This window comes from Dama dama, chromosome 20 (assembly GCF_033118175.1).
Source record: "Dama dama isolate Ldn47 chromosome 20, ASM3311817v1, whole genome shotgun sequence".
Taxonomy (NCBI): Eukaryota; Metazoa; Chordata; class Mammalia; order Artiodactyla; family Cervidae; genus Dama; species Dama dama.
Genome location: NC_083700.1, coordinates 43127233 through 43144859, shown reverse-complemented (window position 1 = coordinate 43144859; position 17627 = coordinate 43127233). Strand labels below are relative to the sequence as shown.

The window sequence follows — 17627 nt, the reverse complement described above, 5'->3', positions numbered from 1 at the left end:
TTTAGGAAATATGACTGTTTTGTTTCATAAAATGCTACATACTCTATGATTATTTCTTGTGATTTCTCACATTATTTGACTCTTAAGGACCAAATAGCAGCTACCCTGGTGGTTCATTTGGTAAAGAGTCTGCCTATTATGTGGGAGACCTGGGTTCGATCCTTGGGTCGGGAAGATCCCCTGGAGGAGGAAATGGCAATCCACTCCAGTATCCTTGCCTGGAGAATTTCATGGACAGAAGAGCCTGGTGGGCTACAGTCCAAAGAGTTGGACATGACGGAGTGATTTTCACTTCACTTTCAAGAACCAGACAGGGTTGAGTTGTAGCAAGGATTATCTCCTGAAAAGTTTTTTCAATGTGAAATATTTGGCTGTCAGTCCTTGTAAAATATTACTCTGTCTTATCACAAATGCCATGATGGTAGGAACTCTGTCTTAATATATGGAATGATGCTTTGTGCATGGTGGAGACTCGGGTACAGTCATTAGAATATTTGCAGACCTTGACAGTTTTGAATGCAGTTTCATAAAGGGTTACTTTTAAGAATCCTTTTATAAAAACATTGTAAAGATGCTTTTATTTTTAATTCTTTTTAACTTCTTTGTAATATAGACAAAAGTATTAGAACTTAACCTACGATCACACAGGGCGCTTCCCTAGTGGCTCAGTAAAGAATCCACCTGCAATGCAGGAGACGCAGGACCAGTCCCTGGGAGGGAAAGATCCCTGGGAGAAGGAACTGGCAACTCGCTCCAGTATTCTTGCCTGGGAAATCCCATGGACAGAAGAACCTGCTGGGCTAACAGTCCATGGAGTTGCAAAAGAGTCAGACATGTCTTAGCAACTAAATGACAACAAAGGTCATATAGCTCATGTATTTAGTATTGGATTCAAACCCAGATTTGTTTATTAAGGCCAGTCCCTTCTATTGTGAAATACCAAGCTTTCTTTAAGGTTTAGGATGTTACCATTCAGTCAGTGGAAGTGTTTTTTAACTTTAAAGTTGAGGGCCTGTCAGTTGTCTGTGCTTTAGCTGGTGGTGATATGTAGTAATGTCTCTTTCCTGAGGCTTTAAAATGAAAACGCAGCTAAGCCTGTTCTGCCTTCTCCTTAGGAGTGTGTGCCTCTTGATGCAGGTCTCAATGCCCTGTGTTCTCTTTGCTGCTTGTCCGTCAGAACTCCGTTTGAAAGGTGGCACTAATGCTGAAATGGCCCCACAGATTGACTACACAGCCATGGTAAGAGCTTTTATTGCTGCCGACCGACTTAGAGGATCTCATATAGTCTTCTCAAACTCCATTCTCTGTTTAAATACATCCTGAGTGTTTTTGTGTCCATACCTTTTTATTTCCTAATGGGGTCTGGTTCTATTGTGGGAGAGGATAATTATTTTAGATTGTGTATTGTACCTTAGAATGGTGCTCATAGTGAATTCTTTAAAAACCTCATGTACATTAGATTGTTTATAATGCATATACCATATATTACTTATCATATAAGTTATTTTCTGAATACATGGGTTATGATTTGGAAGAAAAACTCAAAATAAGAATCAAATGCCATGTTTGACAGGATTGGTGAGGATATGAAGAAATTGGAACCTTTGCACACTGTTGATGGGAATACAAAATGGTGCAGCCATCATGGAAAACAGCATGGAGGTTCCTCAAAATATTAGAAAACTGCTGTATAATCCAGCAGTCCCACTAGATATTATCCAAAAGAGTTGAAATCAGGATCTCCAAGAGATATTAACATTCCCTTATTCATTGCGACACTATTCATAAAAGCCAAGACGTGGAAACGACCTAAATGTCCATTGACAGATGAAAGAACATAAAAAATGAGGTATACAGAAAACATATTAGAAAAATTTCTTTAAAGAAGTAGTTTATGCACACTGTAAGATAGTCTCTGAAGGTAATAGCCACTGTTAATAGTTTATTTCTTTAAATTTTCTTCAACAGATTTCCTATCTATAAATTTACTATTTTTATATATCCATGTATATAGCTTTATCCCTATTTATCTGCCTGTCTGTCTGGCCCACTACTTGTCCTTGTAAATAAAGTATTATTAGAACTAAAAAAAAAAATGTGTTATATATGTACAATGGATGACTATTTAGCATTAAAAAAGAAATTCTAGATTATGTGACAGCACAGTAGAACCTTGAGGATGTTGTGCTATGTGAAATGAGCCAGTCAGATACAGACAGTAATAACATGGTTCCACTTATATAAAATATCAAAAGAAATTATGGACTCAAAGAATGGAATGGTTGCTAGTGGAAGAGGGAAACTGGGGAGTTAATAATCAACGTGGATAAATTTTTAGTTAAGTAAGGTGAATACACTTTAGAGATCTGTTGTACACATTGTAAGTTTTGTCAACAGTATTATATTGTACTCTTAAAAATATGTTGAGAGAGTAAGATCTCAGGTTAAATGTTCTTACCACAATAAAAAAATTTTTTTAAAAATAACTACCATATTCTGATTATGAATTTTTAGAAAGTAAAATTCAGTGTTGGCAAGCTTATATAACTTGGGGGAGGGAAAGGTGGCATCCTCATTTTTCCCTAGGTTTATTAAGGTGTAGTTATTTATACTAGAACTCGCCCTTCGTAGTGTGAGGTTCTTTGATTTCTGATGTGTGGTTGTGAACCTGCCACCACAATGATGATAAAGAATTACTGTAAAAAATTCCCTTATCCCTCTTTCTATCAGTCCCACCCCCTCTGGCCCTGGCAATCAGCGATCTGTTGTCTCATAGTTCTGCCTTTTTTCAGAGTGTCATATAAAGGAATAATACTGTATATGTAGTCTTTTCAGTCTTTTTTCTTCCAGTTATAATAGCATCTGTTTAGGGGGAGGAGAGTGGAGGAGGGATGGATTGGGAGCTTGGGATTAGCAGATGCTAATTGTTACATGTAGAATGGATAAACAACAAGATTTTACTGTATAGCACAGGGAACTATGTCCAATATCCTGTGATACATCATAGTGGAAAAGAATATGAAAAAGAATGTGTGTGTATATATATACACATATAACTGAATCACTGCTGTTTAATAGGAATTAACACAGCGTTGTAAATCAGCTCTACTTCAATAAAATAAATTAAAAAATACATCTGAAAGTTACCCATGTTGCTTGTATCAGCAGTAAAAGCTAAATAGTGTTCTATTATATGGATGTTTGTTTATCTATTTATCAGTTGAAGGACATTTGGACTATTTCCAGTTTTTTGCAGTTACGAGTACAGTCACTGTAAATACAAGTTTCTTGTCTGGACATGAGTTTTTGTTTCTCTTGGGTATATAGTTAGGATTTGCTCAGTTGTAACAGTGAGATTATGTCTGACTTAATGAGAAACTGCCAGATTGTTTTGGCATCCAAGGTGGCTGCATTGTTTTGCATTTTCACCAACACTGTAGGGGAGTTTTAGCTCTTCTTCATTCTGCCCAGCACTTGATATTCTCAGCTTTTAGTTAATTTTTTTTTCCTTTTTAGTAGATGTTATAGTCTTTTAAAATTTAGTTTGATGGGATATATAATGAAAATTAATCTCTGTTCACCTAGTAATTCCACTTCAAGGAAATAACCCTAATTAAATATAAAATGCAGCAAAAGATAATGTTAAAGGTATTAGAGTAGGGTGCTATATACTATAATTACTGTTATATAATATGTATAGTTATATGATAATGAAAACTTGGAGAATGGTTAGATAAATTATGCTGGATTGCCATGTAATCATTCAAATGTTTTTTAGGAGGAATATTTTATGATGTTGGGAAATGCTTTTATTTATAATGTTAAATGAGGGCGAAAGGATAAAACATTGTATATGCAGTGAAATTTCAGCTATATAAAAACAATTGAGAGAACAGAATGGAATGCTTTTCAGCACCCCAGATTTCTTACAGTACGTTATATTAAGGTTAGGAAATGGCTTCTGGAGTAAAACTCCAAAGATCAAGAATCCTGAGTTCTGGTGTTTTTTTTTTTCCTCATTAGATAGGCTTGCACAGCCCTTATTAGTTAAATGTTAAACTTTTAATTTTAGCTGCATGTCAGTTATTTTATTTAAAAAATAGAATTAGCCTTCACATTTTTGTATCACTGTTTATCTACTGTGCCTCATTATCACCTCAGTACAGAGCACATTTGTTTACTAAATATACTTGTTGAATCAGTAAATACTGGTGTTTAAGGTAACAATAAATTGATTTTTCAGGTTTTCAAGCCAATTGTTGAAAGATTTGGTTTCACATTTAATTGTGACATTAAAATGAGGTAAGGTGCTTCTTTCTTAACCCTTTGACCCACTACTTGTGCTGAAAGTAGTGGATAAGTTAGATCCTGGAGAACTGTCTTTCTGTAATGCATTTAATACATTTTTTGTAGGAAAGAATAGTCTTTTGTGGCTTAAAACAACAGGCAGCAGGGGTGTGGGTACTTGAAGGCAGCTGCATGCCTTGTTGGATGTTGTTTTTGGCAGAGTATTTTTGAGGGAGTAACTGCATTGAGGCACCTCCGTGCGTGGAGTTACCTGTGTCCGGCACAGACTGAGTGCTCGCTGTGTGCGGCTGCTGGAGCGGGGCGCTGCAGGGTCCTAAACGGGACTCTCTGCCGCAGTGCACCCGGGATTCTTGTCCTAGGAGACATACTGGACATTCAGGTTATTTCCCTTATAAGGCTTGCCTTCTGCCACAGAAGAACGAGGCCACATTTCTTGGTGTGGCATTTAAGTGTTTTGCAGTCTTATTCCAATTTAGCTTTCTAGCTACATTCTCCCTCCCCTCCTTTCAGCAAACCATGTATTCTAACTACCAGATTGCTGCCACTGCCTAAATATACTCTGTACCTTCAGACTCCCATGCCTTTGTTCATGTTTCTCTTCCCCTTCTAAAACGTGGAAATTCTGTATCTCTTGAAAATGAAACTCTTAATTTCTTGTGTGAATTGTCAGTGACTGTGCCTCAGTTGGAATTCATAGCTGCACTTCTGTTTTAGTCTTCTTCACCGCATGACCTGTATTCTAGTTACACGTGAAGCCCCATCCTACCAGATGGGGACTTCTTTGTGGATATGAGTGTTGTCGTTCTTATCTGTGTGTTCTTAGCATCTTCTGGACAAAGACAGTAAATAATGTGAGTCAAAATTTTATTAATGGTTCAGCTACTAAATATTCATCATATATTTATTGAGCACCTATAATGTGCCAGACATTGTTTTAGGACACTGGAATAAAGCAAGAAGAAAATAGACAAGCTGCTATCATTAAGTAGCGTTTATTCTAAAACAGCACTGGTTGAATAGAACCTTCTTCTTCATTTAGCTGTCCCGGGTCCTAGTTGTGGGATGTGAGATCTTTCAGGTGTGGCATGTGGGATCTGGTTCCCCGTCCAGGACTGAACCCCAGCCCCCTGCATTGAGAGCACGGAGTCTTAGCCACTGGACCACCAGAGGAGTCCCCGAATAGAATTTTCTGCACTAAGGGAATTGCTCCCTATCTGTGCAGGATGATAATCATTTGCTACATATGACTGTTGAGCACTTGAAATGTGGCTAGTTGGAGTGGGGAGCTGAGTTTTAAATTTTATTAAATTTAAATGGGGAATTTTCTGGCAGTCCAGTGGTTAGGACTCTGCACTTTAACTGCTGAGGGCACAGGTTCAGTCCTGGATGAGGAACTAAGATCCCCTCAAGCCTTGATGTGTGGCAAATAAAATAAATAAATAATTTTAGCTCATTATTGACCAGGGGATTTTTGTAGAAACCTAACACCCGTGGCTGACAATTTTTATTTTGGCTGGACAAAAATTAATTTTGTTATTTTACTAGCATTTCGTGGGCTCTTACATTCAGTAGTTACACCTGACACACCTGTTAAGTCTTCTGGTTTTTGTGAAATGTTATCTTCACTCCACTCTTCTGTAGGAGCACGGGAGCATTTTCCAGCACCATGAGTTTCCTTTTCATTTTCTATATCAGAATGAATCACTAAGATTATTTATTGGCTTTTGTCTGATATTCACATTGTCTGAATCAGAACTATATCCTGAGGAACTATCCTCTTCTGAGACACTAGTGTATATGTCACATGGACAATCAGAGAAAGTATCTGCATAAAATTTACCAAAAAATTTTTCACTCAAAATTTCGTGATATGTCATTTTCAAAAATTTTACATTTATAATATACATAGGGTAGGAACAAAAGCTTAATGGAGCAAAATGTGAATGATAACAACCATCATAAGTTGTATAATGAACCCTTCATCAATTTTAAGCTAGCTTCACACAGTGATGTTAATTGTATCACCTCTAAAATGAATTGATACGCCTCTGGTCAATACTGTTCAGGTAACAAAAGATGGATTAACATATCTCTGGTCAATAATCGGTTAAATAGTCACATGAACTTGAGTCTTTCTTGCCTGGGACATCCCATGGACTAAGGAGCCTGGTGGGCTACAGTCCATGGGGTTACAAAGAGTTGGCTATGACTTAGCAACTAAACAACAACAAACCCTGAGTCTACCATATGGAAAAGTACAAATCTAAAACGTTATTTAGAAATGTGAAACATGAATTATATGGTTGGTGTTACTCACATGTTGTTTTATTGTAAATATTGAGCGTTATTTTTTTGCCATGCAGTCAGTTCGTGTATTTATCATGCTTTTCGTAGGGGCTACTACCCAAAGGGAGGTGGTGAAGTGATTGTCCGAATGTCACCAGTTAAACAGTTGAGCCCAATAAATTTAACTGACCGTGGCTGTGTGACTAAGATTTATGGAAGAGCTTTTGTTGCTGGCGTTTTGCCGTTTAAAGTAAGTTGTCTGATTCACTTTACTCTATAAAGTAACACAACATTGCAAATCAACTATACTCCAATAAAAATTTTAAATATAAGGTATTAAAAAAATAAAGTTGTCTAGATGATCTTAGAAGTAAGTGTTTGTCTTGATAAGTATTATATCGTCTAAATTTTGAAATTATTGAGAGAATTTTTAAATAAATCTTTTCATGATAAGTTTTTCTTAAAATTCTGTGCTTATTTTACTCTTTAAAATTGAGTTGTTATATGATGCACGGAAAAATTCTTATGTGTCTTTGAAGGCTTGAACGCAACTTCAAAATAATTATTAATTTATTCTATTTTTCTGTCTTACCAAAATAGGTAGCAAAAGATATGGCGGCGGCAGCCGTAAGATGCATCAGGAAGGAGATTAGGGATCTGTATGTTAACATCCAGCCTGTTCAGGAACCTAAAGACCAAGCTTTTGGCAATGGAAATGGAATAATGTGAGACAATATACTTTTTCCTGGATGTTGGTTGACAGCACCCTGAAATAGTTATCCTTTTTAAATTAAATGTTTGTCATTTTAAAATTTGTAGTTTTAAGGCATATTTTTTAAGGGCATTCCTACCTAAAACAATAGTATGATGAATTATGGTAAGTTTATTCTGAATTTTTTTCTGAGGATGATTTACTTTTTACTACACTGTAAGAGCCTTTCTGTTTATATAGTGAGCTTAAATGTTTAAGCTAATCAGAAGTTAGCCTTTGAAGATTATCCTATGAGAAATATTCCCAGTTGCTTTTCTATATCTCAAGTGTGAATTCAGTTTACAAGTAAATATTAGATGTAGCAAAGGTCTACTTAGAAAAGAAATATTATATATTTTCCCATTAGGAGTTATTGATTTAAGTGTTATAAAAATGCTTTAATATTTTTGAAGAATAAAACTATCTTTTGTGAATATTTAGCTTTTAAACTCTTTTTCATAGCTTCTATTAAGGAGTTTGAAGTAAATGCATTTTCTGCATATAATACTATTGTGAAAACTATTGATATAAAAGAAAACCAAACATCTCTGTAGAAAGACATTTACATTTAAGATCATCAGTATAGCATGCCTCTGAAATGGTCTTACTTAGTGCTGATGAAATGATTTCTGGGAAGACCATTCCTTACCTGTGTGTGAATCAAACTCTGGTGTGACTTCTTGTAACAAGTGCCGAAAGATACTAATACCCTGATGAAGATGGAGAACGCTAATCATGTTGCTATCTGTATGAAAAATTTCACTTTTGCAATATCCTAGCCAGATCTAATTCTGTGTATTTAATAGTCACTGTTCTCCTGTGTTGTATTTGCGTGTAATATTGGAATATTTATAGCATAGATAGTAATACTGTTTTTTCCCCTTATACAGCATTATTGCTGAGACATCCACTGGCTGTCTGTTTGCTGGATCATCACTTGGTAAACGAGGTACAGATAAATGAAGGGTATACTATTCCCAGTTCTAGTGTACAACAATTAATTAATTATTCTTTAATTATCTGTCAGGATTAGAATATTATAGAATGATGGATGACAAGTTTAAAAGGATATGGTTCAATTCAGTTCAGTCCCTTAGTTGTGCCTGACTCTTTGCAACCCCATGGACCGCAGCATGCCAGGCCTCCCTGTCCATCACCAAATCCCAGAGCCTACCCAAACACATGTCCATCGAGTCAGTGATGCCATCCAACCATCTCATCCTCTGTCGTCCCCTTCTCCTCCTGCCCCCAATCCCTCCCAGCATCAGGGTCTTTTCCAATGAGTCAACTCTTTGCATGAGGTGGCCAAAGTATTGGAGTTTCAGCTTCAGCATCAGTCCTTCCAATGAATACTCAGGACTGAATTCCTTTAGGATGGACTGGTTGGATATCCTTGCAGTCCAAGGGACTCTCAAGAGTCTTCTCCAACACCAAGTTCAAAAGCATCAATTCTTTGGTGCTCCACTTTCTTTACAGTCCACCTAACACATCCATACATGACTATTGGAAAAACCATAGACTTGACTAGATGGACCTTTGTTGGCAAAGTAATGTCTCTGCTTTTTAATATGCTTTCTAGGTTGGTGATAACTTTTCTTGCAAGGAGCAAGTGTCTTTTAATTTCATAGCTGCAGTCACCATCTGCAGTGATTTTGGAGCCCCCCAAAATAAAATCTGTCACTGCTTCCATTGTTTCTTCATCTATTTGCCATGAAGTGATGGGACCAGATACCATCATCTTAGGTTTTTGAATGTTGAGTTTTAAGCCAACTTTTTCACTCTCCTCTTTCACTTTGATCAAGAGGCTCTTTAGTTCTTCTTTGCCTTCTGCCGTAAGGGTGGTGTCATCTGCATATCTGAGGTTATTGATATTTCTCCCAGCAGTCTTGATTCCAGCTTGTGCTTCATCTAGCCCAGCGTTTCTCATGATGTACTCTGCATATATGTTAAATAAGCAGGGTGACAATATACAGCCCTGATGGACTCTTTTCCCACTTTTGAACTGGTCTGTTGTTCCATGTCCAGTTCTAACTGTTGCTTCCTGACCTGCATACAGGTTTCTCAGGAGTCAGGTCAGGTGGTCTGGTATTCCCATCTCTCGAAGAATTGTCCACAGTTTGTTGTGGTCCACACAGTCAAATGCTTTGACATAGTCAATAAAGGTGAAGTAGATGTTTTTCTGGAATTCTCTTGCTTTTTCGATGATCCAGCGGATGTTGGCAATTTGATCTCTGGTTCCTCTGCCTTTTCTAAATCCAGCTTTAATGTCTGGAAGTTCATGGTTCATGTACTGTTGAAGCCTGGCTTGGAGAATTTTGAGCATTACTTTACTAGCATGTGAGATGAGTGCAGTTGTGCAGTAGTTTGAGCATTCTTTGGCATTGTCTTTCTTTGGGATTGGAATGAAAACTGACCTTTTCCAGTCCTGTGGCCACTGCTGAGTTTTCCAAATTTGCTGGCATATAGAATGCAGCACTTTCACAGCATCATCTTTTAGGATTGAAATAGCTCAACTGGAATTCCATCACCTCCACTATCTTTGTTCATAATGATACTTCCTAAGGCCCACTTGACTTCACATTCCAGGATGTCTGGCTCTAGATTGGTGATCACGCCATTGTGATTATCTGGGTTGTGAAGATCTTTTTTGTACAGTTCTTCTGTGTATTCTTGCCACCTCTTCTTAATATCTTCTGCTTCTGTTAAGTCCATACCATTTCTGTCCTTTATTGAGCCCATCTTTGCATGAAATGTTCCCTTGGTGTCTCTAATTTTCCTGAAGAGCTCTCTAGACTTTCCCATTCTATTGTTTTCCTCTATTTCTTTGCATTGGTATCTGAGGAATACTTTCTTATCTCTTCTTGCTATTCTTTGGAACTCTGCATTTAAATGGGAATATCTTTCCTTTTCTCCTTTGCCTTTCACCTCTCTTCTTTTCTCAGCTATTTGTAAGACCTCCTCAGACAACCATTTTGCCTTTTTGCATTTCTTTTCCTTGCAGATGGTCTTGATACCTGCCTCCTGTACAGTGTCTTGAACCTCTGTCCATAGTTTTCCAGGTACTCTGGATATGGTTAACTGGTTCTGTTTTAGGGTCAGTTAAATTTTAAATCTTTCCTCCAACTTTATACTTTGAAAATTTTCAGTCTTACAGAAAAGTTGAATAATTAGTGAATGTCCATACATTGCTTTCCTAGATACACTGGTTATGAACATTTAGCTACATGTTGTGTGTTTCTGATAGATAGCATATTAAAAAGCAGAGACATTACTTTGCCACCAAAGGTCCGTCTAGTCAAGGCTATGGTTTTTCCAGTGGTCATGTATGGATGTGAGAATTGGACTGTGAAGAAAGCTGAACACTGAAAAATTGATGCTTTTGAACTGTGGTGTTGGAGAAGACTCTCGAGAGTCCCTTGGACTGCAAGGAGATCCAGTCAGTCCATTCTAAAGGAGATCAGTCCTGGGTGTTCATTGGAAGGACTGATACTGAAGCTGAAACTCCAATAGTTTGCCCACCTGATGTGAAGAACTAACTCATTGGAAAAAACCCTGATGCTGGGAGGGATTGGGGGCAGGAGGAGAAGGGGACGACAGAGGATGAGATGGCTGGATGGCATCACTGACTCGATGGGCATGAGTTTGAGTAAACTCTGGGAGTTGGTGATGGATAGGGAGGCCTGGTGTGCTGCAATTCATAGGGTCGCAAAGAGTCGGACACGACTGAGCTGCTGAACTGACTGTGTGTTTCTCAACCATGTCTGTGAAAGGTTGGAGGTACCCAGTCTCCCCGCTGAATGCTGCAGTGTGTTCATCCAAAGAATGCCACTTTTTTGTTTTTAATTGTTTGACTGCGCTGTGCTGCATGTGGGAATCTCAGTTTCCGGAACCAGGGGTTCAACCTGCACCCCCCTGCCTTGGAAGTGAAAAGTCTTAACCACTGAACCTCCAGGGAAATCCCACATTACCATTTTTATACCTAAAGAATCTGTCTGTTATTTTTAGATGCAACCAGTTGCCTCCAAAATATTCTTTAGAGCAATTTGAGATGTTTTGTTTTGTTTTTGAGCACACACAGCATTGGTTATCATGTCTGTTTAGTTTCTTTTTTAACTACAGAATAGTTTCTTTGCGTTTATTTCCCCCCTTTCATGATATTTACATTTTGAAAACTCCAAGCCATTTTCTTACAGGATTTTCCATTATGTGAATTTGTCTGATTATCTCATATTTATTCAGGTTCAACATTTTTAGTAAGACTATTGCACAGGTGATTTTGTGTATATTCTATTGTATCACATCAGTGAATGAGTGAGCACTCAGTCATGTCAGACTCTTTGTGACCCCATGGACTCTTCTGTCCATGGAATTTTCCAGGCAAGAATACTGGAGTGGGTTGCCATTTCTTCCTCCTGGGAGTCTTCCCAACCTAGGGATCAAACTCATGTCTCCTGGGTCTCCTGCACTGTGGGCAGTTTCTTTACTGCTGAGCCATTAAATCACAGCAAGGTGCACATAATGTCAGCCTGTCCTTTATCAGTAAAGCGGACTGTGGTCACTTGGTACGGTGGTGTCCTCCAGGTCTGTCTGCTATAAAGGTTTCTCCCTTTCTTCCTCCCCTCCTTTTCATTGTCTCGCCACTACAGTGAAATCGTGGAGTCCTAACCACCGGACCACCAGGGAATTTTCCCCCTTTCCCTTTGTACTATAATTCATAAATACTCTGGGATAATACTTTGAGACTATCTGATTATTCTGTATCAATAGAACTTTCCTCCAGTGGTTTTAACATGTGATGGTTCTTCCCTGCATCAGTTATTACAGTGTTGATTTCAAAGTACTGAATGTTTTTGTGAAAGGGAAATTTCTATAGTATTTGGCATATTTGGGAGAGGAGATGCATGTATGCATCTGTTAGTATTTAAAGTTACTTTTGCTATTACGTGTGTGTGTGTGTGTTCTGTTGCTCAGTCATGTCCAACTCTTTGCGACCTCATGGACTGTAGCCCACCAGGCTCCTCTGTCCATCAGATTTCCCAGGCAGGAATACTGGAGTGGGTTGCCATTTCCTTCTATCAATCGTTGAACTCTTCATTATTTGCGTGGTAGTTGATTGCTTTCTTCCTGCTTGATAGCATCTTTAAAAGATGCTTACACTCATGCCATTTAACTACATTAGTACTGCTGAATACATGAGTTCAGGTAATTTTAGTCTGCTCAGTTGGTAGATCTAGACAGTAGTTGGGTGTCACATTTAACCAGTGTGATAAAATAGGTAAAATCAACATATTTGCTGATCAGACATAAACGAATTGTTTAAAACTGTGCTGTTCAGTGTGTGGTTGGCGGACAGGTAGCATATCGGCATCATCTGGGAGTTTGCTGGAAATAAACTAGTTCTGGGGACCCACCTCATCTGTATGAAACCAGAATCTTTGGGGCCCAAAAATCTATTTTAATAAGCTCTCTAATGTATAATAAAATTTGAGAAATAGTGATCAAGACTATATAGTGTATATTCATTACTTGCTAGGTGCACTGAGGAATCAACATGAATGGTGAGGTATTATATGCAGTATCTTTAACAGTCTTAAGAGGGCAAAGATAATGCAAAATATAAAACAGACTAGGAGCCCATATGTCAGAAGTTATACCGTGCTTGGCAGGCACTGAGTGAAATGTGAGTTCAGTTTGTATTATCCTTGAGTACCAAGACCTGCTAGGTACTGAAAATGAAGGATTCAGAAGTGAGAACCACCATTTCTGCTGCCTGGTGTAGTCTGGCAGAGGAGACAGACCAGTGCTGTGATTGTTCTATCTCCAGGGCCCCTAGGAACACAGGAGAAAAACAGCTAATTCTTTGGGGACTGATTGATCCCAAATCTATCTTGTGCTGTTCAGTGGTCCTCCAGTGGGTTCTATAGAGAAGTAGAAGTTAGCTGGATAGAAAAGTGAGAGCTGGACTTCCTGGTGGTCCAGTGGATAAGACTCAGTGCTTCCACTGCTGGGGACATGAATTCAATTATGAGTCCGATCCCTGGTTGGGAACTAAGATCGCTCATGCTATCTGGAGTGGCCAAAAAAAAAAGGCTGGTGAGAGCTAAAGAAGAGGACAAAGGAAAGTGCTAATGTTGTTTGGGCAACTACAGACACAAGTGATGAGTAGAGAATCTGGGTCAGGGGGGAACAGAGATGAGATTAGAGAAGTCAAGATTTTGAAGAGCTTTATATGCGTTATAAAGGAGTTTGGGTTTCATCCTGAAAACGAATATTTTAAGGAGGGATATAAGACCAGGTTTTTGGAAAGTAAGTAGCTATGTAACAGATTAGAGGAAAAACATAGTGGAGGCAGGAAGACAAGTCTGTTACATCAGTTCAGATCAGAAATGATGGGCCTACGCCAAGGAATGCAGTGACTGAGGACGGAGAGATGAGTACTGCTATAAGGGTATTTAGGAGAGTGAATAGACTGGTGATCAGCTGGATATGGAAGGTGAGGGAGGCAGTGTAAAGACCTTGATTTCTAGCTTGCATATCTGGAAACATTTACAACTTTGTGAACATGGGAGGTAGAGTTAGTTTGCCAGTGTAGATGATAGTTTTAGATATGTTGCATTGATATCATAAAGGGGCCGTTGCTCTGTTATCAGCAACACTTGGAATTAATTCTACTACCAGCCCAGAAAAATTTTATTTCCTAATATTTCAACATTTTTAAACTTTGTCACATGAGGTGTTTTTGGACAACATGCACATAGAACGCACAGTTCTTGTTTTTAGACTTACAGTGGTGGGAGGGGTGAGAAGATAGAGTTGCTTGCTTGCTGAAGTTGCCTGACTCCTCCTGCCTGCCCTTGTTTCCAGTCAGGCACTCAAGTCACGGGGGATGCAACTAGCAAATGCAGAGGTACCTTGGGGTCTTCGCTCTTAGTGTGTCTGCTAAGTAGCTTCAGTCATGTCGACTCTTTGTGACCTTGGGGACTGTAACCCACTAGGCTCCTATGTCTGTGGGATTCTCTAGGCAAGAATACTGGAGTGGGTTTCCATGCCCCCTCCAGAGGATATTCCCAGCCTAGGGGTCGAACCTGCATCTCCCGTACTGCAGAAGGATTCTTTACCACTCAGCCTCCTGGTGGTGGTGGTTTAGTCGCTAAGTCGTGTCTGACTCTTGGGATCCCATGGACTGTAGACCGCCAGGCTCCTCTGCCCATGGGATTCTGTAGGCGAGAATACTGGAGTGGGTTGCCATTTCCTTCTCCAGAGCCACCTGGTAGGTAGTCTGTATTATGGGTCTCAAGAGAATGTCATGGCTCCCAATATCCAGATCTCTTTTTATTTCTGATTTAAATTAACTATAAAATTACTAGACTCTGAATCCTAATGTTTAAGCATTATAATCAGAAGCAACACTGGCTGGTTGTCCACACCACCATATATGTATTACAAGCAATAAGTTGTAACGAATCATATTTTTGTCCTTGTCTCAGTTACTGAAACTATTTTGATTTTAGTTTATCTATTGAGTGAGAGAATTAGTCTGAAGAATCTCTGAAATCCTTCCAGCTATAACATTCTTTAATCCTGTGGCAAAGGTGAGATTTGAGGGTTTTTGGTTTTGTTTTTTTTTTAAATCTTAGCAGTTTTAGATAGAGGCAGTGTATTATAACAGAGCACTAAATCGAGAGCAGTAAAACCTAAGTTGTTCCTATGTCTGCAATTGCGTTACATGGTGACTGCTTTCCTTAACTCAAAAATGAGATCAGACCATTATCTACATACAAGAATTGTTTCCACGTTTATATGACTGCAATGTGGACAGAATATATGTTTTCACATTGTTGTATATCTGTGTGATTTGTGGACCACTCATCTTTCAGTTAGTTCTGTACTTTACTATGGGACAAATTAATCTGCTAAGATGAATTATACCTCTGGCTTATCAATCTTGTTTCTTATGTATGGACACTACTAGCTTACAGTTAGCCCTTTGTTTTCCTCCTTCAGTATATGTAGTAATTCAGAGCATGTCTCTGATGCTATAATCAGTCCTTTGGCTTTCTCCGTTGTTTTGTCCTTTTAATAAGCTAGAAGAAACCTCAAATCATTGAATATTTTTTTAATCTGTTATAAACCATCAAAATTTAGGCCATTTTAAGAAACCTCTAAAATGCGAGAAGAGTATTTGTCAGAAAAACCTTAGGTTTTCCGAAGAAATTAGGATTTTGCTCTTTTATTTAGAACACAGTACTAACAAAAAAAATTCTCATATTTACTTCATTTTGTTCAGTTACCATAGACTGCTACTAATAGCTGGTAATGTAGGTCCATTCATACCATTATTCACTGTCAAGGCAGCTGGGTAGGAAGGAATGTGAATGGCTCTGAGAAATAGTTTGCCACTTGGCAGAGAAACCTTGGTGCATCTACTGTTCTCTAATACTACAAAGTCAGGAATTGCTTCCTTTTTTTCATACTCCATGGAAATTTTAGCTGTCCTTCAAGGACTCAAGTTCTTGAAGTCCTTTAATGCTTCACGAAACAGTCTCAAATTATTCTGGAACTTATAATTTCCTTTTCTGAACTCTCATTGGCTATATAGTTTATACCATAAGCTTAGCACTTACCCTCTGTTTTTTTGGTACCTCCTTAGCTAAGGAACCAGTTTCTGTCACTTAGTATGGTACATATATAGTATCATGTGTGTTATCAATAGTAGCTATTCTTATTAACAGCTTATTATGAACTAGTATTGAAATTAGAAGCTTTATAAATATTATCTCTGATTTTAACAACTTCGCAACTAAGGTATTATCATTTCTATTTCCATCTAGAAGAAGAAATGGAAGAGGCAGAGTAGTTTACCAAAAAGTCAAGATTCATACATGTTCCAAACCATTTCATTCAGTCATTTAAATGATTGATGTTATAAAGATTGTTTAATGTATTACATTATTATAGTGACTTCTGTAAGGTAAAAAATGGTTAAAATTTGATTTCCATTTTCTGGGACATTTTATCAAGACATGTATATAGTTAGGTGAATTTCCAAATATAAAAATGAACCAGATTCTCATTTTTCAAAAGCCATTTTCATTTGCAGCCAAGGGTTAATTTTGTTCTTGTTGCTTAGTCACTAAGTTGTCAGACTCTTTTGTGACCCCATGGACTGTAGCCCACCAAGCTCCCCTGTTCATGAGATTTCCCAGGAAAGAATACTGGAGTGGGTTGCCTTTCCTTCTCCAGGGGATCTTCCCAACCCAGGGTTGGAACCCACGTCTCCTGCACTGGCAGGTGGATTCTTTACCACTGAGCCACCAGGGAAGCCCATAGGGTTCTTTTAGTTTAAATAAAAAGAATCATCTGACACTCCGTTGTATTTGATGGATTTATTTTGTATTTAAGCATTGTACCAAATATTTGTGGTATATGTAGAGAAGCAGGAAGTAGAACAATGGAATAAATATTCTTATTTTTAAAATAAGATAATACCAGGGAATTCCCTGGCAGTCGAGTGGTTAGAACTTCCAGGGCCTTGGTTCCATCCCTGGTCAAGAAACTAGGGCCCTACAAGCTGTGCAGTGCTGCCAAGAAACAAATAAGGTAATACTTGTTCAAATCTTTAAAGAAGAAAACTTTGTATATATAATCTGAGAATCTTTATCTGTTCTTCCTTAGGTGAAAATTATCTGAACTTTTAAAAAATCCTTTAATTCTAATAGAATTGTCTGCAGGCTAATTTTAACATATATGAATTGTGAATTAAAAATTTCGAAATCAAGTCATAGTATTATAGAGTATTATAGGGTCTCATATAAATTGATTTTATGATTAGTACTTCTTAAACAGGACCAAAGCCTGTTCCCCCACCCCCTCACTGGTCCATTTAATAATGTGTTTGCATATGCTTAGCTCTTAGAAGATTCAGTACATGAGGATCTTATCCTAAAAGTTGAAATGGGTGAGTTCAGAGGCCTAAAAGATGTTATGCCATTGCTGACTGGGATATGTTAAACTTTTTGCCTCTTAGTAATTATTTTTTTTTTACATTGTGTCTGTTGTAGGTGTTAATGCAGACAAGGTTGGAATTGAAGCTGCTGAAATGCTGTTGGCAAATCTTAGACATGGTGGTGCTGTGGATGAGTATCTGCAAGACCAGGTAATGACACTTTAGGATAAAGACCTCCAAGCCTGTTAGATTTGAATATTGGACAGTTAGATTGAATATAAATTTAGTCATTGACTTTCAGACACTGATTGGCATGTTCTAATTCAGTCCATTTTT

General features: G+C 38.0%; 1 protein-coding gene across 3 annotated transcripts in view; it reads left to right on the top strand.

The window, feature by feature from the left end:
• RTCA (RNA 3'-terminal phosphate cyclase) overlaps window positions 1–17627 on the top strand; it is a 28272-nt gene that overhangs the window by 5583 nt on the left and 5062 nt on the right. For all 3 annotated transcript variants that reach the window (XM_061121292.1, XM_061121291.1, XM_061121293.1), the window contains 6 exons: window positions 1116–1239; window positions 4244–4302; window positions 6703–6844; window positions 7195–7319; window positions 8236–8294; window positions 17407–17501. In XM_061121292.1, coding sequence (XP_060977275.1) covers window positions 1116–1239; window positions 4244–4302; window positions 6703–6844; window positions 7195–7319; window positions 8236–8294; window positions 17407–17501 — 604 coding nt within the window. The remainder of the gene's footprint in view (window positions 1–1115; window positions 1240–4243; window positions 4303–6702; window positions 6845–7194; window positions 7320–8235; window positions 8295–17406; window positions 17502–17627) is intronic.